Raw genomic sequence first — 24122 nt, 5'->3', positions numbered from 1 at the left:
AACGCTTACACAGGAATTCCCACACTAGGCTGGGACAGCAGCTATCCATCCAGCAGCTTGGATTTGACAGTAACCAGTACCAGATGTTTCAGCAAAGGCACAATAAAACGCAGAGAGAGTAATTGTGGAGAAAACTATTCAGTTTTTCCCAGTTTCCTGCTGGTCCCTGGGCAATGTACATATCCTGGGATATATTGCATCCCAAGAAATTGGTCTGCTATTCAGAAATTTGCCAAAAAGCTGTCCAGATGGCAACCCTGAATTCATTGAGGACTGGTAAAATAGAGAGGCTGTGGACTGTCCTTACTGTGGGACCCTTAAAAGAGGTTAGATTCTCGTTTAATTTTAGTCTAACTGTGAAATGTAAAGAAGGTGAAACATTTCCAGAATCTCTTTTAAAAAAGGCTTTTTATCTTATAAGGAGACATATTAAAGAAGTGCTGTCAGGTGAGCAGGAGTCTTGAAGGCTGGAAACAGAAACTGGAAAGCACATCTGCAGTCCCAATCTTTCCATGACGACATTGGTACACCAATTAACACCAGTTGGGAGTCAGGTCCTGCTCATCCAGAAGCTCAGTACCTCAGTTGTTAACCCAGGATGCCAACTGAACAGCTGATCTGGTAGCCCAGTAAGGTGCAACTAGGAAAGCTCTGCTTTTGAATGTGCCCAGTAGCACACCAGTCCCTGGAAGAGAATCCTCTGCATCAGGAAACCCTTGCTGACAAACATCTACTACCCAAAACTCTGTCCCCTGCAAGAGATTTTGCACAACATGAGGCTTAGGGTAAAATGGAAACCACACGATGCTTGGGGCTTATCCAGAGGAACGGGCAGGGGCAATCCTGCGCTCCTCTGTCCCGCAGGCTGGGCAGACGCTGCTCGCATTGGCACATCCTCGGCTCTGCCAGCTGACGTGCCGGGAGCACGGCTTCGGCTGAGCCGGACCCAGGCAGGAGCATCTGCAGCAGGGCAGAGTGCAAGCCAGGCAGGAAGGTTTTATTTTTCCCTCCCCTCCCATTTTTAAACTTCTTTGGAGAACCTGACAACACAACAAAGTTACAATTTCGCAGAAACGCACAGAACATTTATTCAGTTTGACAGAAGTGTACAAATATTTCTGAAAGACAAAAAGGCACGAAACAGTTCCTGTTTTCTTACTGCCTACTGCACAGATGATTCCGTGAACCTGAAAGCAGGAAGCTAGCTAGCTCCTACATGGGAAAGCAGCGGAGTTTCAGAACGGTTCAGTTAACTAAAAGCCTACTATTTTCCCCCTTTCTTTTCTTTTGACCAGTGAGATGGTTTCATCTGGTAAATTTTAACATGTAAGGGCACTTACTGAAAGGATGTACAGTTATAATACAATAACAAACTGATTTACACCATCTCTGCACATAAACCAGCAGTAGTACCAAAATGATGATAAGCTTTGGGACGTGAACAAACACTTACAATTATGCAATTATGTTAAGACCATAAAAAACATTCTCTTCTGAGCAGTTCCTGAGCCAGGGGAAAAGGAAAACAACCCGATAGTTAAGGGCACATAGCACGTTTCAGAGAAGGCTATAGCCATCATTCTTACATTGCAGTCTTCTCACGTTATATCGCAACTGTTAGAAGGTTACTGATCCATACTCTGAAATTTCACATAGCTGGCCCATCTCTCTTAGCTTGCCCTTTTAAAAAGAGGACTCCAGAGAAAAATCAGCCCTAGCTTTCACAGCTTTTGGTGGCATCTTTACAATTCCAAAACGTTACATCTCCCCTGCTACCCACTGCTTCTTGCAAAGCGTTTGAAATCACATCATAAATTAAAGATTATAAAACAAAGGCTTCAAAATAACTTAATTGCTATATTTATCATGGGGAAAATCTTGCATTGAGTATTAAATACTATCCTTAAAGCCATTTGGTCATACAGAGAGCAACTACAGACATTTAGAAAAGCAAACACAATTATATTTCCAAAGTGCTACTGATATTAGAAAATGAGCCATCAGAGGTAAACAATCTTCTCCTCCACTCTGCCTCGACTTTCTGCGTCCTGCAGGCTCTCAGGCTGGTGGTTCAGCAGCAGTGCATCTGCCTGTGGCGGCGGGACGGATCCCTGGTCTGGAATGCTCGTCTGGGGGCCCTGGGTCTGTGATGCATTCAGATCTGCAACGCACAAGAGGACGTGTGACAATGCATCTTCTGCCATGCCCATGAGATCATAAAGAGCAAATTCTGACTTTTTCATTAGCACCATTTTCTAGTTTGCTGCATCTGTCCAGAAAGGAAAACCCTGCAGTATTACAAATCATGCTACAGCCTGGTGAGAGGTACCTTACCCAAATTTAATGAAATCTGTTAAAGTCTGTCCATTCTTATCCAAGGGATGATCACTGCCATTGTTTTTAGAATAAAAGAAATTTATACCCATACTTCACTAACCAGACACACAATAATGGAAAGGCATAAATGTTGTGAGAGCTGGGCTGGAGGGAAACACACAGCATATAATTAGTACCTTTATTAGTAATAATAAAATCGTAAAATTAATACAATTTCCATCATTACACAGAATTTCGTTTGCAAGCCTTCCTTATATGGATGAAGAAGAATCATCTGAGTAAACCCAGTTAAAAGCCTACTTGACTGTCATCCGCAGTCTGTAACAGATGTATAACTATTCATTTTTTTCTGCCAAGTTTATCTGTCTTTATTTGCACAAACTACCTACTCTATTCTTGTCTCAATCCTTTAGGTGTGACGTGGAAATAATACTTGCATTCAAACACTAAGAAATTATTTCACAAGGACATTCATTTGTTATCTTTCCATTTTCTCCTGCAAATGCAGAGAATCAGGTGCTTGGTTTCCAGCACTGAGCTTTTGTGAAGCTGAAGGCTTTTGTGATGATCTGTGTGCTACTTAAAAACAAAACAAAAGAAAACAAACAAACCCCAACATAGTGGGGTTTTCTCCCTAGTCAGCTTTCTGTACCACTTCAGGCCCTCAGGAACTACACCTTAGTAGCTGACTTTTCTACATCTGTATTTCTACAACGTAATTTTTACCATAAAAAAAAGCTGCATAACAAAAGAGCCTGTATCCTCACACCTAGGATAGGCAACATTTGTCAGTGTAATCTTGGCCTGACCAACCTCTGCTTTTACATCAGGAGGGTTAACTTTCCATTCTTCCCTCTGCAAAAAGGACTCTGCAGCAGAAAGGGGAGCTTGGCACCCCTCCCACAGCATGGGTACCGCCAGAAGCAAGCAAACAAGCAAACCGGCGCTGCAGTCCTTTGAGCCTTGGTCATTCACGCAGAGAGGTAAAAAGACATTTCGTGCCTGCTCTGATCCCCACCCCTCCTCACGCGTATGTGCAATGAAAATCTATTAGAAAAGAGACACTTGGTTTTTTTACACACCGCGTCGCTCTAACAAACGATTTAAAACGACACCTGCCCGCGTTTGGCATTCCCCCGACGCATGTGGCTTTCACCAGCCTTGTTCATTGGGGCAGGAGTCTAAGGCAAAACAAGCTTGCTGGCACCCTGCGAAGCCTAGCCTCCCTGGCTGCTCCCCGCCACAGGGCGTCTGGAGCGGTGGGAGATGATGGTGCGATGGGCATGTGGGAACACATGTATCACTTGCCTCTGCCTTCAGCGTCTTCTCCTCTTTGATATTCACACAGACGAGGGGAGCAAACAGGCTTTGGGGCTCCGGCTCCCAGCATAAGCCACAGGTATGTTATACCTGCTGCTGAGACTGCAGGGGCAAGGGATGTACACACAAGCAGTGCTTGGTCATAGTGGGAGGACACAGGATGTTAAGAAAATCAATCCAAAATTCCCTTTCTTTTACTGTTTTACGCTGGATTTAAAGGATCAAGTTTTGGTCTTGATGAAAATCCAGAGTAAGTCGTGATTGCAGGTGAGTTATTTGCAATATGTAACACAGCAGGGTCTGACTGCCTAACTTGCTCGAACAGCCCTGCTTTGTCAAAGATGACTTCTGCACTTATTCCTTTTTGATAGCCATATTACAAAAAGATTACAATTTGCAGCAACAGAAGAAACCAGAAATAACCTATGTCTGCTTTTCTTTATGGAAACTGGATACTCCAGTTTTATTTATTTATGAAAAAGAGCCCTACAAGTGAAAGGCCCTCAACCTCTAAACACTTACATTTCAGGGTAATCTTACCCACATCAGTATTCCTTTTAAGTCCTGTGAGTCTATTCACCTTAACAAAGTCATGTGCATAAGAATACCAGGCAGTAAGCACTTGTTTGAAAGATCTGTTTCCAAAGTTTACGAAGTACATAATTGGGGAAGCCTAATTACAAATTTGAAAAAAACCAGAAAAGAAAGAGAAACACCTTACATGCAGTTATTTTCCACCATAAAAAAAAACACCTACGCAGTAATTGCTTCACCAATTAAAACAGTAGCTGTTTCCAAACCATTTCTCGTTAAGTGTTACAACTCTAAGCAGCAGAGCTAAGCAGTGGAAACCGTCAGCGTTCTGGAAAAACAAATCAGATTCTGTCACTATCAAAATAAATGATTTATCACTAGTTTAGCTGCTTTTTTTGCCCCCCCCCCCCCCTTTTTTTTTTTTTCTCCCCTGTTGCATCCGGAGAACCTGAACAGCAGGAGAGAACCCAGGAGGCGAGAGCCCAGCTGCCGCTGGGGTGATGAGTGGCCTCTCAGGCTGGAAAGGTTGTTCCTAATCCAATGGAGGAGGGAAGAGGCTGGTTTTGGCTGCGCTTCGGGTGGCACTCAACACAGGCTCTGCCTAATAAAAGCACAATGTGTCCCCAGGCCCACGTACCGAGCCTGCTGGCAACGGAGGCTGCCTGCTGCCTCCCTGCCCAGTGCCATGCTGGAAGCCAGGAGACCAGCTGGCATCGCAGGCGGCAGCACTCAGGGAGGGCGGAAGAAATGCCAGAACTGGTAATAACAGCCTCAGGTAAAGGGAGAGAGGGGAAAGGGGACCGATCTGCCAGCCAGCACCGATTCTTGTTATGCAGAGCAGCAACAGCTGCCAAGAAGCCTCCCCTGAGCTCCCCAGCACAGCACCAGTAAACCAGCTGCCTTTGGCCCTGAGCAGGAGAATGGTGGGAGAAATACTCCCCTTTATATGCTCTCGCAAAACAGGGGAGAACCCTCTTGAACCAGCCTTGACAGCATCAGCTCCTGCCTGCTACAGAACTCCGAGAGCTGAGGATGCTGAAAAGAAAAAAAGAAAAAAAAAAAGTAAAGCAAACCGATGATGCATGCAGACAGCATGGCAGAGAAGGGCTGGTGAAGGGGGCTGTTACTGGAAAGAGACAGCCAGAAAGCTCTCCTGTGCTCCCCAGGCAGCCGGGGCACCCACGGGCACCTCCCCAGCCCCTCTCCAGTCCTGTCCTCTGCTGCGCTGCGGCTGGCAGGCAGAACTCCGTGTGGATCAAGAGCCAGGTAAACAAGGACCATCAGCCTGTTACGAGCCTCATTCATAGTGATTGTAACTCACCTACCAACACCAGCCACAAAACGCGTTTTGTATTATTCCCTTTCTTTAAATTCAGCATTTACTTATCTTTTCTTCCTCCATCCCAACGAGTGATGCTCGGGCAGGCTCTGTTCAGCTCAACAGCGCGCCCACCAGACCAGCACCCACATCACCAGCATCCAGCAAAGAGCTCCCACCGCCCCTGCCTGCACCCCTCCTGCCTGGGCTGGTATCTGCCCGCTGCCCTGATCCTGCACCCCTCGCACACCAAGGACAAGCAAAGGTGACCACACCTGGCCACAGCCTTCCTCTTGCTCATTTAGACCTAAGGAACACAATTTTTCCTTCCTGTTTATGTAAGTGCACAAAATACTCCTAGATTTCCAAAGCTTTAACGAAGCTGAGCTGCAGCTCAGACCCTTCCACAGGGTCTTCTGTGAGACTCCCAGGTCCCTGCTCCCTGCCGCCTCTGCAGCAGCCAAGGGCTGTCAGCATCTCGCTGCGTGCAGACCCTGGAGTTTACGTGCAAACTGAAACACCCTTCAACTGCTTCTCAGTTATGCAAAATTTATTTCTCCTACAAGACTCCAGGTAACGCCAGATCCACAGCTGCATCATGTACACCCTAGACAAAACCGAACGGCAGACCACAAAAATCCAGTCGAAATTTCAGTGCTGGTTTCATCAAACTCCCCAGCGAAGAGGGATGTGCTTGAGGCTGGAGGACAAGCATTAGGTGATCTGTGACAGCACTTCAACATTCTGGGGCTCCGTAGCCTGTTCAGCCCAGCGGTGCCACACCACAGCACAAAATGCCACTTCAGTCTAGCTTTTTCTCCTTTTTATCTCAGCTGAGACCATTTCATTAAATAAAGAAAAAACAGGCATTCCCTGTTGGCTTCTCCACCAATATTCTCAAAAGGAGTTAGAGACTGTTTAATAAATCCTGGAAAAAATCACAAATCGTCTCATGCACATGGATACATACTGCCAAATCCAACATTAAAAACAAATCCAATTTTTTCCCCGTTTTCCATGACATGAGTTTAGCTCCAGTACCATGAGGACAGGTATCAGGAAACTGCAGAGAGACACTCCACTTCCCCAAAACAATTTTCTAGGCAACCTAAACATAATGGCAGACTGCAGGCCTGCAGCGCATGGGGACAGCTTTCAAGAGAGTTTCTAAGGGGACCTCAGTTCTCCAAACGGTGTCCGGGTGCAAACTCAGAGAAACGACAGCTCCTGGCGAAAAACATGCTAATATTGTACAGGAAAGGAAAAAAAGCGGCATTCCGCATCCTGAATACCATACCCTGCCCTTCCTGTAGCATTAAGAGGCAGGACCATCGGCATCGCATAAACTGCTGGGAAGGTGAAGGACAAAGAAATGGCATCTGCAGGAATCCGAGATCAGAACATACCAAAACTAACGCAGCCCATGCTCCTGGGGAGGAGGGATACAAAAGCCAAGTAAACAACTCATTAGTCACACTGATTCTCACCCTCTGTCTGTTGTCAAAGGATGTAAGCACTTCCACATCAAATAAAGGCCAGGGATTTTCTCCTTCACCCCTCCTCTCCCTCCCTCGAGGATCAGAGCTCTTCAGGTGAGCCTGGAGTGCCCACAGTGATGATTATGGGAAGGACAGGAAGACATCATGGAGACACTAGGAAACACTCCAGGCAAAAAACCCTCTCAGGTCTCTGTGTTTTTAGTAGAAAACCCTTGATTTCCCCCCTTCGGTTCTGACCCTAATTTCACAGCATCACAGGATAATTCAAGTTGGAAGTGATCTTAGGAGCCCTCTGGTTCAAACTCCTCCTCAAAGCTGGGTCACCTCTGAGGTCAGGACGGGTTGGATACTTGGGGTTTTTTTGTTCCCAGCTGTTAAAAAAAAAAAAAAAAAGAAAACCCCCCAAAAAGGGACAGGAGGTTTGGAGGGAACTCACCACATGAATTTTGCAGAAACTGCATATACACACTCAGCTAATTTGCTGTGACTTTCAGAGATTCGTGTCACATGTTGGCCCTCTTTACATAAATGAAGAGAGATTTATGCCACTTTCAGCAACAAAGATGTTAAAGACTCTCTAAACTGTTACTCCTCTGAAAATTATTATAGAGCTAGGGTTTGGTTTTACCATGTATTTATAATAACTGGTACCAGTTTTTATACCACGTTCATCTGGACTGACAGCTGACACATCAACTTCAGGCCAAAGCTATTTGAAATGGCAGAGCTGCTGTATTTAATCCCCCCACTGGCACTCAGGCATAATGCAAAGCACAAGCAGACACCTAAAAACCAGCGCTAAGTCTACCAGGTCTGCGATATTCAAAGGAATTCAAGGGTAACAGGCACTCACTTGCCATTACAGTTCAATAGCAAACAGCAGCCTAACTCCCACGAGGGTGACGGGAAGTCCCCACCAGCAAATCCCACGGCACTTCTTTGTCTCTAATGATGCCTCCCAGTGTTTCCTACAGCCGATTCCCCAGGGAACTCCAGGCACCTCAGCCTCTCTCCCTTTCTTCCCAGTGAAAGGCACTATGGTCAGTTTCAATTGCTTTTTTTAGTGCCTAGTAAGACTTCCCCAATTTGCGATGGGTTTTCCATACCGCAGGCTCAGTTGTTCATGGAGCTGATGGTTGGTGGTGGAAAGGCAACGCCACTCGGCAGCTCCGGACCTGCCCGGACAGCGTGGCCCTTCGGCCTGAGCAGCCAGCACACCGCTGCCGCCGCTTCGTATGTAAAAGGCCTCTATAAGCTTCGAGGATCTGGGGACAGTTCCCAGCAGTTTCACTGGGAATGGAACTCTCCAATACCATGGAGAAACTGGGCCTTCACATCTCAGTGCGCACGCAGCTGATTCCACGGCGGGAACTGAATTTGGTACCAGGTCTCAAAAAACACCGGGAAAAATATTTTGACCCTGAAGCTACGAAGGAAAGAGGAGCCTAATCAATTTCCCAGCTGACTGAATAAGGCAGGAAATCAATCTGAGAATTTTAATACTGCTATTTACTTTTAACAAGCCCAACCACGTGAAAAAGCAGCAGCTGCATTCCTTAGGCAAACAAGAACCTTCATGAATAAGAGGTCTTTTCACAAAAAGCAGATGAGCAATTAGATCGTAACAGATCCTACGTTCATTAGTCTCATCCACTTTTGGTGCATTTTTTTTGTTACAAGACAGAGAACAGAAAGACTGCAAAGCCTATGATGAATAAGGTCTGCAATATAACTCTTCTTCACGTCTGTACTTTGGATTTTTGATCATGATAAAATTACTGGAAATGCCGTTATTCTGCACGTTTCTGTTCTTCGTTTAGTTGTTGGCTTAGGTAAAACAACACAATTCAGTTTTTGCCTCATAATTCTTTAGAGAAGTTTGGTCTAGAGATTTTGGACCAAATTCTTGGCCAGGACAAAATTTACATTTATTCCACTGAAACCGCTTTATCATAAAGCTCCATAATGGTTGCAACTCATTTATTTCATACTTGTCTTAAAGCTCCACGTTTTGAGGCCACATGATAATGCAGCTGTCTCTTCTTTTATTAAAGCCCAGCAAACACACTATTTTTCACACTGGTGTTATCAAAGAAAAGATTTTAAAAACATCTCAAGCTCACACACTGCCACTGATACCACTTTAACATCAAGTTCATAGCATGCCCCTAGGTTGAAATAATCTAAAAATTTAACCTGGCTATGTTATCAGTTGTATTGGCTTTAAAGAACACGGCTTCTAAACTCTTTCTGGCATGCTGTTTTTTAATGCATATCCACAAGAGAGACTTAAAAATAGGTCTGACTTGAAATCATAACTTGTCTGTGCATTAAATATCCACAGTCTCACCTTGGCAGGGCACACTGCCTGACAGCTGTCTGCTTCTGCTTAATATTAATTTATTTAGGTATGAAATCCCTATTAAATTGTCTTTGCGCTAAGCTTTGAAGCTTTAGATGGTCAATTACAGACACACACATGGTCCAACAGGTATTCTGCTAACAACGAACACATGTTTTATTGACCTACTTCTTTTCCAGCTCATTAAACACAGCTGCACTCAAATGATCAAGAGAAAATAACCATAAAACCCCAAGAACACCCTTCCTACAAAGGACTGCGGGGAGCGTGACCAGCTGCCGGCTCAGGGCACCTCTCTCACAGGGGCTTGCCTGTCCGCTGACAACAACGGCGGGGAAGCATGGGGAAAACACGCATCCTCTTTATTCCCATCCTGGGTGCGGGTGTACCTGGAGAGGGCTGCAACTGTTTCCCCCCACCCCATAATATCCAGGAGACGGATCTGGCCAGCAGGCTGAAGGCAAAAAAAAAAAAACAAAACAAAAAACGCGGTCAGCGGGCAATGATCCTGCTTCAATGTTTGCTGGAGAAACGGAAACCCCATAAAGTTACAGAGCCAAACAGCGTTTCCCAAGAGTCGGCACACGACGAAACCAGCTCCCCTTTCTGCCGCCAGCCAGCACGTCCCCATGCTTCTCTTGCCCGCTGTCCCAATTTGCACCCCACATGTAAAAAAAATGCAGTTAGGCTTCCTGTCCTTCCCTCCAGAAGACAGAAACAGTTAGCACTAACCCTGAAAAAAACTGTCTTTGGCGCATAAATCCACTCCCTTTGAAACAAAAGGGGACATTAACACATCAAAACTATTCTTCTGAGCTCTCCGTTACCACAGACAGACATTATGGTGCTGATTAACTCTGCTTCATATTTTATGGATGTTTTTTGGTTTTGTTTTTGAAACTACAATTTTGCTTTGAAATAAACATTAAACCAAAGACCTTGGCAAACAGTTGGTTTTGTCTCCAGCTTTTGGCCGGTCTTTTAGATGCAACACAAAGGAGTGTGCTCTGGACTTTGGCTAATACTGAGTAGCAGAAGGGCACAACTCTTGTTACAAAAGCCAGAAGGGAGAGGTCACTTATAAAACACTCCCAAGTCTCCTCCTGAACTCCCCAGTTTTATGTGGTAGTTTCCCAACAACAAACCAGATCCATCACTTCTTACTCATAGAAGCTGAGGAGATCAAAACTCAAAGTAAGTGGCAGAGGAATACGAACAGCCAATATACAGAATGGCTAGAGCAGCAAAAATTAAGGTAAAGCACCTGTTTCAAATCAATTTCAATTTCAATTGCATGACAATCTTACCCTTCAATAGACTATGCTGCTTACTGATTAATGCAGGAAAAAATATGGGCATCACTGCAAGAGTGAGCATCTAAGAGAAGCCTCATATCTGACACAGAGATACTTGTTCTCCCCTGAGCTCAAAACACAGGGAAATAGTTGCTAATTTCTGACTGCAGTTTGAGTATTAGCACCGCCATTTTTATCCATTTTTAGTCAGTTTGGCAGGAATTATATACACTGATGTCTGCTTCTTGAAGTCTTTAAAAAGAAAACAGTAAAAATCGTGAAGTTGCACATTCCCCAACTTTTGCATCGTAAGCATAGGAAGTTTCAGGGTGTGATCAAATATTTTGAAATGGATGCACTTTTTAATCGTTTGCTAAATGCTCTGTGAACATATAACTCCTGTGAAAACAGCCTGCATAAAAGCTAAATGGAAAACTGTGCATCAAAGCCAGAAAAAAGCACAATTATCAAACAAGCATGTGCCTTCATCCCTTCAGCCAAGCGCCTTCCTTAAGCGCACGGAACGTATTTGGATGCAGCTTCCTTTCTTCTGCACCCACTTCTCTCTGCTATGAGCAACACTGGTCCTACCCTTAAGCCTGAATTCATCACCGTCTCCTTGTATCTAGCCTTTACTACAGTTTTCTTCATCTCTAGTCCCACAGCTTCTGCAGACCCTGCCTCTGCTTCGGTGCAGCTCCCTGCAGTGCCCTCCCACCCCCTCGCTTCACGCGCTGCAGCTCTGCACCCGTCCCATCCCACCGCTCCAGACAGAACGCCGCTTCCCCACACACAGCAGGAAAAAAGTGACGCTGCGTTTTAAAAACGCCTTCCTGCATTCATTTTCACCTTCAGTTCAGAACTGCCTGTTTTTAATGCAGAAGCCTTTCTTAGGACCTTTGTCCCTCTCCCGTTGCTGCTGTGCTGTAATGGCAAGTTCCTCTGCACACAAGACAGCTTCTCTGCAGTTCTTGCCATCAGCAACAACTATCCTGCAATTCTCAATATCAATTAAAAGAAAAAAAAATATCTCTGTTCATCCTCGCCAAATATACTGGTTTCCCTATGTGTCACGTATTTGTTAACGTGGAATACATTCAATGACTTTTAAAGGCACACAGGTTTCTTTGATTCTTCTGTGGCGGACCCTAAACAAATACAGCCAAAACACATTTATTTTTGTACAATTTACGTTCCAGCTCTAGACCAAACTTCCAAGGGACACTCAAAGAATCTCAGCAGGTGACAGCTGGAAGTCTTCCTATTAAAATAAAAACAGCTTCCATACCAGCACCAAGGCTTATCCCCTCTACTGCCCCACCAAAAATTTACACCCAAAGGAAAGTTTTCTATAGTATCTGGGGAGGCAGAACAAGATACTCCATGGAATCTCCTCTAGCAGTTTGGCTACGGCCAATATAATTTATGTGTAAGGCAACTGGGTGCTCCTGTGATGAATGCCAGAAAAAGACAGACAATCTTCCCTGGTTTCTCAATAAATATTTAACAGCAGATGCTGCTGAGGACATTTCATATTACTAAGACTTCATTACTTTCACACAACATGCTACAGGCCATTTTCTGCAATATATAAAGTATTATGCTAAACAATTAAAATGAGATTGTATTTTTCAAAATAAGCCAGACAGATACACTTGGTGATTCAGCTACATGATTTTACAGGGTGTGTTTGCATACTTTGTATCTTGCAAAATTTGATCATCCATAAACAGCTTCTCCCAGCCATTAGGATGCATTATTTATTCATACTTCTGCATCTATTTCAGGCTCTAACTCCATTACAAAACATACACAAAACATTTTTAATGTACTAAAGCAGCGCACACAACCTGGTCTCCACCCACAGACCACATTACCTGAGGAAAACACAGACCTCCCAAGGTCTCCTCCTGACATCAAACAACAACTAGCAGGACTCCTGTTTCGTGACTGCTGTTGCCGAGCGATCACCTCTTTCCCTGCGGACCTTCTGCCGAAGTGACAGCTCTGTATAACCCTGAGCTGGAGCTGCTTCACTACAAACAAGCTGTCTGCCAAAAGACCCCCTGCACAGGGTCTTCTGCTTTGAAACGTGCTCCTTTCCTTCCTTCTACTTCCCTGGAATCCACATCTATTATAACAACCTTACCAAAGCAAAGAATAAAGCTGTGTGTGAGAGATATGGTCCAAACCATTCCAGTTTCATTGGTACCAGTAATTCCACTGACTTCAAAAAAACATTGCATTGAAGTTGCTGGAACAGTAAATATGGGGAAAATGTGACAGATTTGGCCATCATCCTGTTGTGTCAGAAATCTGCAGGCAATGAAACCCTGAGTATGGTGTGCAGATTTACACCAACATCAGTGGTACCTGAAAAGACAGGGATGGACAACCTTTTCACTCCATTTGTCACCTTAAAGATGTGCACTGTTTTAAACTTCTTTCCTAATGAATGAGCTCTAAATTAGAAGATATTAGAAAGAATAAAATCAGACAGGCATTACACAGGAAATTCTGTGCTTACATTAGCGTACAAAATAAAACCAGAACATCATTAACTGCCTTAATTAAAAGGTTATGTAATACTGCTGCATCTACTGTGGTTACGTTCAGAAATGAGAAAAAGTATTTTGAGATGAGAAAATTAGTAACAGAACTACAAAACCCTAGCACTCCAGAGCTGAAAAGCAAGCATTACTTGAAATACACTAATTGCAGATGACGTATAACAACGTATTTTTTTACTTTGGTATCACACTGCCATGTGATTTAATCCCTTTTGCCATCTGCTTTAAACAAATGGCAGTGTTATTCCCAAGAGGAAAAAAAATACTTCCCCTGTGATTCACTTCCACCAAGTATCCCACAGACACTGACGTCTTACGTCAGAACACAAAACTCGGTGTTCTGTGGTAGGAGGGGAGGCAAATTTGCCATCATCTGTTGCAGAGTTAAAAGTAAGATCTTACTTGTTCTAATAAATTGATGTGATTTTGAACTTGGGAGATGTCGTGCTGATGTTACTCGGCCTTGTGTTCTTGTATCTTTCCATTTCATTTTATTCTCATCATAACTTATGTTGAGCACTGAATGGGCTCTGTGCTCACGTATGCAGGCACCCATGTTAAGAGCAGAAGGGATACACTGAACACAGAAAGAGCAAATTGGAATTATTTGCATATTCTCAGTTTGGCATCTAGTCAATTAAAAAAGACAAAAAGTTTAAAGTAGCTCAAAACATCACATCTGCTCAGGAGGCTCCCTGACAAACTAGGACCTCAACAGTCATGTTTTCCTTTACTTCTAAAAGATTTCCCTACTTCCCTCTTCTCAAGAGCAACAGAAAGAATTTGCTCCCTGTGCATGGCAAACAGTGAAAAAATGGCATTATTAAAAATACTATGAAACACACCAGAAAAACTCAGAATAGGAAAAAAAGCATCTTCACATGCCATTCCGCAGGTGGTAAGGAGCTGGCCTCACAATGGTCACATATGAAGAACCGTGATGACCTTTATTTTGTGGGAGCTAGTCATTATTTAACAGGTCCCAAGCGATGAAAGCCATCTTATTCAATAAAGTCCTCAATGTGGGATACCATGGACCACCTCCAGCACTGGCAGCAATAGCCATGCTTATCTGAATAAGGCCCTGAGTTACTGACCTTCACCCCTTGCCAAAATCCTGTGCTGACTTGGAACCACAGGGAAACAGCTTGTGTATCTTCGGATGGCTTTTTAACACTGCAGTGCTAAGCATGTTTCACCTGTTTTTTATCACACTTGCATCTGCCTTATACTGTATACCTCTTCTGACAGCAACAAATTCATCTTACACAAAGACGAGAAAAGAGCCAGGGCCACACAGCACCATTCTCCACCTCCCCAATGCAAACATACGCAGGTACTTTTATGCAATGTCATTACGCTGTAACCAATTTTAAGGTAGACAAAAAACAATGTGTTGTTCTAAACCTCCTCTCAATTACCAATGGGAAACTACAACAAATGAATGGATCTACAGTTTCACGCATAGGTTCAATAGAGCAATCAGCATTAACACAATCTGCCTTAAGGATTACGAAGGGAATTTCTTATAAAGAATAAGGAAAAAAAGGAATTATAGGATGCTATACATTGTTTCTGGTGGTTTTGCTTTTTCTATTGCAAATTGAGTATTTTAAACTTCTCACAATCACTTTCTTTGATGAAAATCACTATAAATGGATTATTTTGCCAAAATCAAACTATCTCATTTGCTAACATGCGTATATGTACAAGCTTCTGTCCTTTAAAAAAGATTGAAATTACATTAGTCAAATAGAGCTCTATTTTTGCTCCCTAGTTTTGCATTTGGCTGTTTATGGAGATCACAGGTTTTTCTATGTTCCCCATAAAGATGTAAACTATATTTTTCACTACATCATGCATAAAGATCCCTAATGCTAACACTGCAAATGCCTGTGGAAAAAACCTTCCCACAATCAAGCTGCAGTGCAGTTTTCCAGATCTATCACTTTTCAACTCTATTCCTGTAGCTACAATATCTGAATTAAAAAAAAAAAATTAAAGGCGCTACCAACGACAATGCTGTTCAATTCAAAGCTTAAAAGAATTAAAATTGCACTGATTCCTGAAATCAAAGAGGTGAATCCATAGGTAAATCCTTAGGCATCACTTTGGCTAGTTAACCTGACCTGTCAATTAAATGCAAGAGTGATTTATTCAATTCTCAGTCTAGTCTGACACAAAACCTATACTTCCCCTGATTCCTAATTAGCCAAAGTACTTGTCTTCTTTCATGCAGATAATTTCATAACCATTAGTGTAAAGCATTAACACATTTTTCTTTCAATCATGTTTTCCTCCTGTTGACTGACACACCTTTTCCAGCGAGTGTACTTGTGCCAGTTTCAGCTTTGTGGGAACTTGCCCCAAGGTCTTCAGTAAAGTTCCCTCCCATACGCATAAAACAATGATATATAATCATGATGCTAGCTATGTGAAGAGACGTATGTCTTACTTTTGAAAATATGAATGGAAAATTATCCACTGGAGGAATGTAGCTGTTTTACAAAGCTAAATAGCGTAGTACTTTACATATGGTAGAATGCAGCATGATTAACTCCTTGACAACACGTTCAGGTGGTGCTCGTCATTAAACAATTTAAGGTTTTTTTGACAGACCACACTTCTTACAGCATGCTTAGTAATTCCAGGAAAATTAATCAAACCCAAGAAATTCCTTTTGTGTACACACAAAACTTACTCCATGCAAGATCTGATCCTGTATGTATCTGGTATGTGGCTATTTCCAGTAAACCATACTCCATATTTGTTTCTTAGTTCTACTTTGAATTATTACTTAGGAATATTTTTGAAAAATTACTATGAAACTTCATACATAGAGCCGGTTGAAAAACGCAGGAAAATGTCATGAGACATTCAGCCACATGAAAATATTAAAAGTTTCAGCTAACTTTCAAATTCTTTCTAGTCTTTGTCTCATTGCATCTCTGTTGGTTTTCCTTCACAGTGATTGGAACTGACTATACCCTGCAGAGGTGTCAGGAAACGGAGGCACAAGGTCAGAGACCTTCTTAAACTCTGCTGAACTCTCTGGGGAAAAAGCATGGCCAAAAAAACCCAACAAAAAGCAAATCAGCTTCCTTGTATGAAATGTTCCTACCGCTCAGCTTGATTCACATTGCTTACGAACCAGTGATTTACTTCATTTCCATGTGCAGAGCCATTTGCTGGGCCTTCAGATGCCATCTGTCTTTCAGGGGGAAGTTTCGCGTTCTTCTCATTCCCCACTCCCCATACAGTGGCTCCTGATGCATGACAGAAGCCAGCCTGAATCATGCAGACTCATGCACTGCACTATCCGAGCATAAAATACTTGTCACCCTCCGGACCACAAACGCAACTGTGGAGTGTGATGGCACATCTCTCTGGGGGGAGGCTCCCAGCTCTGCCTGCTGTAGCAACGCGCCAGGGGGGCTTCGCAGCACCATCACGATGCTGCAAGGAGCTGCTGTGCTCCTCTGCCAAAGGTGCCTTGTGACTCAGTCAAGGCAGAAGCTGCACATTTTACGGACGTGACTTAGCCAGAGGCACTTATATGAGCCTACTGCTCTACTTCTTGGGCAGGCTTTGTAGACAGTGCTGGTCCCCAGGCTGCACTGTTGCCAGGGCAAGATACAAACGTCTACACAAGATGCAGTGACAGCAGCTGAACACAGAGCCGGCCCTTGTGGGTGAAGGGCATCTTTGCATACAGAAGCTCGACCAGCTTATCTGAGAATCAGTGCAATTAAACTGGTACAAGCCAGTTTAATTAAACCAGACGCTCTCATGTGGGCTCAGTAGAAAGTACCTGGTTAGCTTGCACCTGAATGTTTGCCAGTGCAAGCTAATCCACTTTCGAGAGGTTTAAACCCACATGTGTGTTCCTTTTCAAATTTGCACAAGCTTAGCTAACTTACTACTAAAATGACAACTTCAGTCAAACTAGAACAAGTTTCACCTGGCTAATTATTTAGGCATTTTTAGAAATATTAACCTCTTCTACTCATCAGCTTGGTTTGCTGATTTTGGTGATAAGATGAGCCTGCCCTACCTTTGATTACAAAATGCTATTTTGGCAATCCATGTACCAAGGACTAGTAAGGCTGTAGTGGATGCCTGCCTAATACACTGCAAGGAGTACTAAGGAGGCAGTTGTTTAATCAAGAACTTTTTTTTATTTTGACAACTTCAAGATTTGACCTTAGACAATCAAAAATCATTGTACCTGTGTATGATTTCTTTCAACTTCTGATCCTGCTGCCCACTGGCCTTTGCCGTGGCCTGACCTGCATGCAGCTGTTGTGAGAAGTCAAATCATTCTGCACTGCCAGCTGCAGAAAAAAGGGAGCCTGGGCACTGCTGCAGTGTTGACTTGCCATTTCTCACCTGAATTTCGTTTGTGCAGGATAACCAATCCCACCACATTACTTAATCTATTGCATCAAAAGCACATCGTTGCCCCCTAAGACTTATTGCTCCTGTGTTTTTACATGTTGCTCTACAGCTCTCACAATAATGAAAGAATGAAGACACCAAGTCAGATCAAAACTAGCATTGTGCAACATGAGAAATAAAACCCAGATAAAGTTTCTCACTAGCATGTTTTTAAGTCCAGGGAATTTTCACTGCAATGCAGTGCTCACACAGGTAGCCTCTTCCACTCATTTTAGTAGCTACTGTCAGTAACTGCCATCCAAACTACATATCTTTGAGGATTCTGGTAAAATACAATAAAGAAAGGTAATGCAGTAAGAGCTACTTTTACTAACACAGAAACTTATTGTCAGAGATCATATTATCCCTTAGAAGAGATGTAATTTTCTTTCCACAACTACAGAGTCTTTCAAGATATTTTCATTTCATTCCCAATGAAGAAAGAAGAGGGTGTTTGACCACAGACTATCATTTTAAGATGGTAAATCAAAAACTGTTATAACCAGAAATCATCAAGTAATGCATGTATGTTCTCAAACAGGCAATAAAAGGCACTTGAAACAGAAACAGCACCTTCAGCTCGCAAAAAAACCCCCAACAAGTAAAAAAGCACTGGGAAAGGATTTGGAGAGAACATTCTGAGTACTGTTATGCAGACACGAACTGGCTTTTGTGGTTTATTTCAAAAGTTTTCTGTATTTCTGTCCTGCTTGCTTTCTCACCTACTCTCAACAAGCTTGCAAAGTGGAATGCAACTGTTTTAGCAAAATCTGTTGTTTCCACTGCTACCAAGCTGTCTTTGTTCCTAGGACTATTGATTCTGAGAGACGGCAAACTGCCCATACTACTTGTTAATTAAATAAAGTGTTAATTACCATTATTAAAGGCATCCTTGTTGCTTTTGCAGGAAAAAGACATCTGCTGGTAAGGACCAGTGGACTTCCACAGTGCACTGGTTAATGTTGGCTGACAAGAAGTGTCCATTTCAAGGTCCACCTGATTTTCACTAGTCCTTGCTATATCAGAATTTGAGATGTTCAGACCATACACACCATCCTCATAAACGAGAGAAGAATCTGATCTGCTGAGACTGCTTAGAGACACACACACTACAGCTTCATTTAAGTAGAATGTATTTTCGCCATGTAATGTGTCCGACTGATTATGTCCCATTATCTGCAGAAGAGGAGGAGAAAAAAAAAAAACACAACAGAGAACAGAATTTTCACCTTAGTCCAGCACCAGAATCTTAGAATAACAATCATCAAGTCCAACTCCCTGCTCCTCACAGGACTACCCAAAACTACACCATATGACTGTAAGCATCATCTTGAAGAATCCTCATACCAGTACACATAAAATTAACTGCCAGACAGAATGGGGATTCATAGCAAATAGTCACTTGAGTTCCCAGAAGTTACCCTCAAAACATGTTAAACTGGATGTGGGTTCAGGAATAAACAGTGAGAACCTAGTATATTTTGCCTCAGCTCCTCTCAAAACACAGGAAAACTCAGTGATGATTGTGAAATAGCAAATATAGCAATTGCAAATAGCAAAGGGCCACTATCTGGGATGCACTGAGCTCTGATGACTGCTTTCAGAATGCTAGTATTTTGCCCCATGGCTCAACGAGGTACCACTTCATGTACGTAAATCTGTGTACACTGCAATCCAAAAATAACACTGTACCTCACGTAGACAGGTAACCACAGAGACCAGGACTGCAGTGGTCAAAATGGGGATGACAAACAGCATTCAGCAGCCTTGGCTCCCAGTGGCTGAATATGCAACTCCTGCAAAGACTCCATCCCTGGAGGTGTTTATCAAGGCTGAGCTCACAAAAAAGCAGGAGTAGCCGTGTGAGTTACTGCAAGGTTTAGCCATCCAAAACTAGCTAGATTCAGTGTAATGGTAAAGACACTGGGCTGGGAATACTGGCTGACTGGCAACCACTCTGCCAGCTCTGCAAGAAGTATGGTAGTGGGAAACACAGGACAAAGACAATTCCAAGGCCTGGAATGCATCCAGAGCCATGCAATTTACTTGAAATAAAAATGTAAGTTGTCTTACATGTGAAATATTAGATTAAGAACTACTACCCTTTGACATTCAGCTTTCCATTATTTTGCCTCTCCGTCTGTGCGATTCTGGCCATTCCTGCATCAGACTATCATCCTTCAGCTTGATCTCCTCAAAGTATTTCAGAAGCCCCATCCATTAAAGCTCATGGGCAAGTTTAGTTTTGGTTTTATCATCCACTTCTTAAGCACTGTCAAACAAGTCACAATTGTACCACAAGCTATACTAGCAAGAAGTGCCTTTGCTGTTTGGGCTGGGCAAGCATATATGGATAAGTCATGTTCACACGGTGTTCACAAAAGCCAGATGAAAACGAGGAGGTCAGAGGCCAATCCTTCAACCTCTCATGCAGGCATAGGCTTAGATGCTGAACAGCCACTGCCCGTTATGGGTCAGTTGCCAGCTGAAAAACTAGGGAGGTGATGGCCTGAAGAAAGGCTCTACAGATTTTGTTGTGAAAACGAAAATCTGAGGGGAAAAAAAAAAGCTGTTTGGGTTAGTGAGCTTTCAATATATGGAAAAGCAAGGCAAAATGTTTTGATTTTCAGGTGCTTTAGAGAACAGTAATGGAATCACGACAGTACCCACCAAAGAAGGGACTAGAGGCAGGTCACCTTGCAGGTGAGCACCAGACAGCTGAGTTGAGAGTCTGCCTCTATCCTTCACCCTCAACAAAAACTTCTTCATTTTTAGTATTAAATGCTTAAGCAGCTTCAGAGCCACTTCAAATTGCATGTACAGTCAGGGATGGAGCCACCCACCAACCTCTTACCCTAAGGGGCTGCTTGTTTCAAGGGAGCAGGATAGCAGGGTCTGACACATAGGGTTCATGGGAGTACGGCGTTTCCCACTCCTAGAGCAGCCACTATTCCTCACTGGAGCGAGTGCTGTTGTCCAAGAACAAGGACAGCAGCCAAAGACTTCACTAAAAGCTTTACGTGCTCCAAGCATTACAATAACTCATCTTTCCTACAAGTGGCAGGAGACACAACATATCTTGCAAACACAGAAGCAAAGCAGAATAAAACACAGATACTCGTAATTTCCATCTTCTCAATTTAATACCCATTACTCTGAGTTTGGCTTCTGCATGGCCCCCAGCTTAAAATCACAGAATGGCTGAGACTGGAAGAGACCTCCAAAGGTGAAATGGCCCAACTCCTCTGCTCAAGCAGGGCCACCCAGAGCAAGCTGCCCAGAACCATGTCCAAACAGCTTTTGAATATCTCCAAGACGGAGATGCCACAACCTCCCTGGGCAACCTGTGCCAGTGCTTGGTCACCCTCACAGGAAAAAAGCGCTTCCTGATGTTCAGAGAGAAGCTCATGTGTTTCTGTTTGTGCGCATTGCTGCTGGTCCTGTCACTGGGCACCACCGAAAAGAGCCTGGCTCCGTCCTCTTTACACTCTCCATTTAGGTATTTATATACATTAATAAGAACTCTCACCAGCCTTTTATTCTCCAGGCAGAACAGTCTCCGCCTTTCCTCGTAGGAGAAATACCCCAGTCCCTCAAACATCTTTGTGGCCCTTCACTGGACACCCATTCCTTGCTTTCACCTCCCCCACCCCACAGCTTTATGTCTCTCTTGTACTGGGGAGCCAAACAGGACACAGCACTCCAGGTGTGGCCAGAGTAGCGGGGAAGGATCACCTCCCTTGACCTCCCAGCAATACTTTGCCTAATGCAGCCCAGTAGACAATCAGCCTTCTTTGTGGCCAGGTCACACTGTCGGCTTATGTTCAACTTGGTGTCCCCTAGGACCCACAGGTCTTTTTCTGCCAAGCTGCTTTCCATCTGCGTGGCCCCCAGCATATATTGATACATGAGGCTGTTCCTTCCCAGGGGCAGGACTTTGCACTTCCCCTGGTTAAACTTCACGAGGTTCAGGCAAAGCCCTTGGATATGCCTGAACTTCAGCTTCCCACATGCTCACTTGTTAGGTTACCAACCAAACAAACCCAGAAGCATTAGTCTATTTGTCAAGGAAACTCTCCCTAGGTCTGCAGTTGAGGATATAATTATGGCAGGGAACCACACACCTCGTAGCTCCCTGTGGATGACAACAGGCTACTTTGCCGACCGTGCTTCCAGTGCCAGAGGAGCTTCTTCTGCATTTCCACACTGTCTCTCTCTCTCTCCACCATTTTCTGTCCCTCCTGGAGCCTCTCCAGGCTCTGCTGGTACTCCTGGAGCTGCAGCACCAGCCCGTGTCGGCTCCTCTTGAGCAGCTCCTCCTGGTACCCACACTCCCGCTCCCGCTGCCCCAGCCGGCCCTCCCTCGCCTCCTGCTCCCGCTCCCGCTGCTCGCATTCACGCAGCCATCGCTGCTGCTCTTGCTGGAACTGCTGCTTCAGTTTGTGGATGTTGGCCAGCTCCACCCTTTGTTTTTCCAGATTCCGGTATTTTTCTTGTTCCAGGAGGATGTTTAGCCGAGAACCATGGCCTCGACCAGTCTTCTCATTCTCTTGCAGGAGTAACCTATGGAGCTCTCTGTGGCTGTCCTGGATAGCTAGTGCTGCCTAGACACCACAACAAAATCAGACACAAATGCGTAAATATTAGCATTAATCCATTTCTGTATTTTTACTTATAAGCATTATGCAAAAATGCTTCAACCTCCCAAAATACCAGCGCTTCATGCTTTTTGGGAAGTTATTCCTTATGCAAGCAGAGAAAAGTCCATGTTCATGTCTTTACCAAGAAACTTTTCTCAAAGCACTCAACCATTTCGAGCACTTTCAACACAGCTTCAGGTTTATGTTACAGCTGTGCATATGCACTTCAGTTACAGCTGGGGTCCTGTTCTGTCAGAGGATGTTAAGACACATACGAAAAATTATTTTTCATGGTTAAAGGGGGCATTAAGGCACTGGAAATGCTACACTCAATAAAGTATTCCTAACACAGATGTAGCTTGTACAGATAAAACCATACTGTTTCCAGCTCACTCCAAGTCTAAGGCTCTCATTGCTGATCTGCAACAGCACACCCCTACTAACATCACTCCTACAGGCACCTGCCAACATAGCCATGTCATCAGGACTGTACTGCTACATTCACCTGACTGAGATACCTGTGCTGGCAGAAATTTGCTGTATAGTACCGATCTCAGTTTTGATGTTTCAACAGTTTATTTTACAAGCAAGAGCACTATATTCTGTCCTTCACAAGGATCTTGTGACATTGTTTGCATTAAAGATTGTGACATCCTCCAATAACACAAAAATAAATAGCTTGGATTAAGAAGAAAGAAAAGCAAGAAAGCCCCAAATCTGCTGAGGCACTTATTGCACAGCCTGTCTTCAAGAGCTGACATGGGAATCTACTTCAGAAGACATTCCCAGAGAATTCCCACAGCCCTGTTACCCCAGAAAGAGTTTTTAACTTTCTGCAATGTGCAGTTCCCACTTTTCTTCCTCCAGTATTGGGTCAGTTCCAGTGCTTTTAAAAAGGGTAAGGGCAGGATCCTCTGCTTATTTCTCTGCACCTATACTGCCAATTCATGGTCTGAATGATTAAGGCACAATCCCAAGTCTTATTTTATTGCTCTTCTGGTGTTAAGCTATCTGCTTTTCAATTTTTCAAAAATTTTGCCTGAATTACAAGCTTTTTATTTTGTTTTCACATTGCTTCAACCCACTTCACTTCTAAGCCCAAGGTTTCCAGGATTATTATGAAATACGCTAACGTCAAGAGGATCTAAAAATTAAACATTCTCCAATGAAATATTTTAAAATAAAACTGTAAAACTGCACCCAAATACGAAAAAATAAATTCAAATATTCAAACTTATCACGGAAGAGGCAAAAACTTCAGACTAAGGCCCTACAGAACATACACAACAATATTATGGAGATTGAAGTATCTAAAATGGATTGAGTTTGCTACCTAAGTGGCAGAGGCTCTGTTTACTAGTAGCCACGAGAATATTCCAAACAAAATACTAAAATGTTTCAGTATTTTGAACTATAATTTCAGAAATCTGTACATGAAATGACATCAGTTCAGTTAGAGCCACTATTTTACTTCCCCCCTAGATTTCTGGACTGTACACACACGCTTTTTTGGGAGGGGTTTGATCTCCAACCAAACAACTATCACTCAGTTCTTTAAAGAAAGATTTATTCTACCACTGATGTAGAATAAAAATATGTTACATGAAAACTTATGCAACAGTCAATAGTTATAAGTATGCACTGACGTAATGTCTAAGAGCAGGGCAAGATGAAAACAAACCTTACAAAGTAAATTATATAAACTAATTACTCTACAAAGTTAGCAATGGAATAGTCACCTGTATGCTGTACAAGAGACGGGTTAAGTTCTGGATTGCTTGTACAATCTAGAAGATAAAGACAAGGATTT

At 43.3% G+C, this 24122-nt stretch overlaps 1 protein-coding gene across 6 annotated transcripts in view; it reads right to left on the bottom strand.

Moving 5' to 3' along the window:
- Nucleotides 1-1071: 1071 nt before the first annotated feature.
- ARHGEF28 (Rho guanine nucleotide exchange factor 28) overlaps nt 1072-24122 on the bottom strand; it is a 138007-nt gene continuing 114956 nt past the window's right edge. For 5 of the 6 annotated variants that reach the window (XM_075447077.1, XM_075447079.1, XM_075447078.1 and 2 more), the window contains 4 exons: nt 24052-24099; nt 21797-22276; nt 18548-18848; nt 1072-2161 (listed from right to left, as the gene is read on the bottom strand). In XM_075447077.1, coding sequence (XP_075303192.1) covers nt 2001-2161; nt 18548-18848; nt 21797-22276; nt 24052-24099 — 990 coding nt within the window. In that variant the 3' untranslated portion in view covers nt 1072-2000. The remainder of the gene's footprint in view (nt 2162-18547; nt 18849-21796; nt 22277-24051; nt 24100-24122) is intronic. The other variant, XM_075447080.1, reaches the window with a different exon arrangement.

Source organism: Opisthocomus hoazin, chromosome Z (genome assembly GCF_030867145.1).
Source record: "Opisthocomus hoazin isolate bOpiHoa1 chromosome Z, bOpiHoa1.hap1, whole genome shotgun sequence".
Classification (NCBI taxonomy): domain Eukaryota; kingdom Metazoa; phylum Chordata; class Aves; order Opisthocomiformes; family Opisthocomidae; genus Opisthocomus; species Opisthocomus hoazin.
The sequence above is the reverse complement of the archived record's forward strand: the minus strand, read 5'-3'. Positions and strand labels throughout refer to the sequence as shown.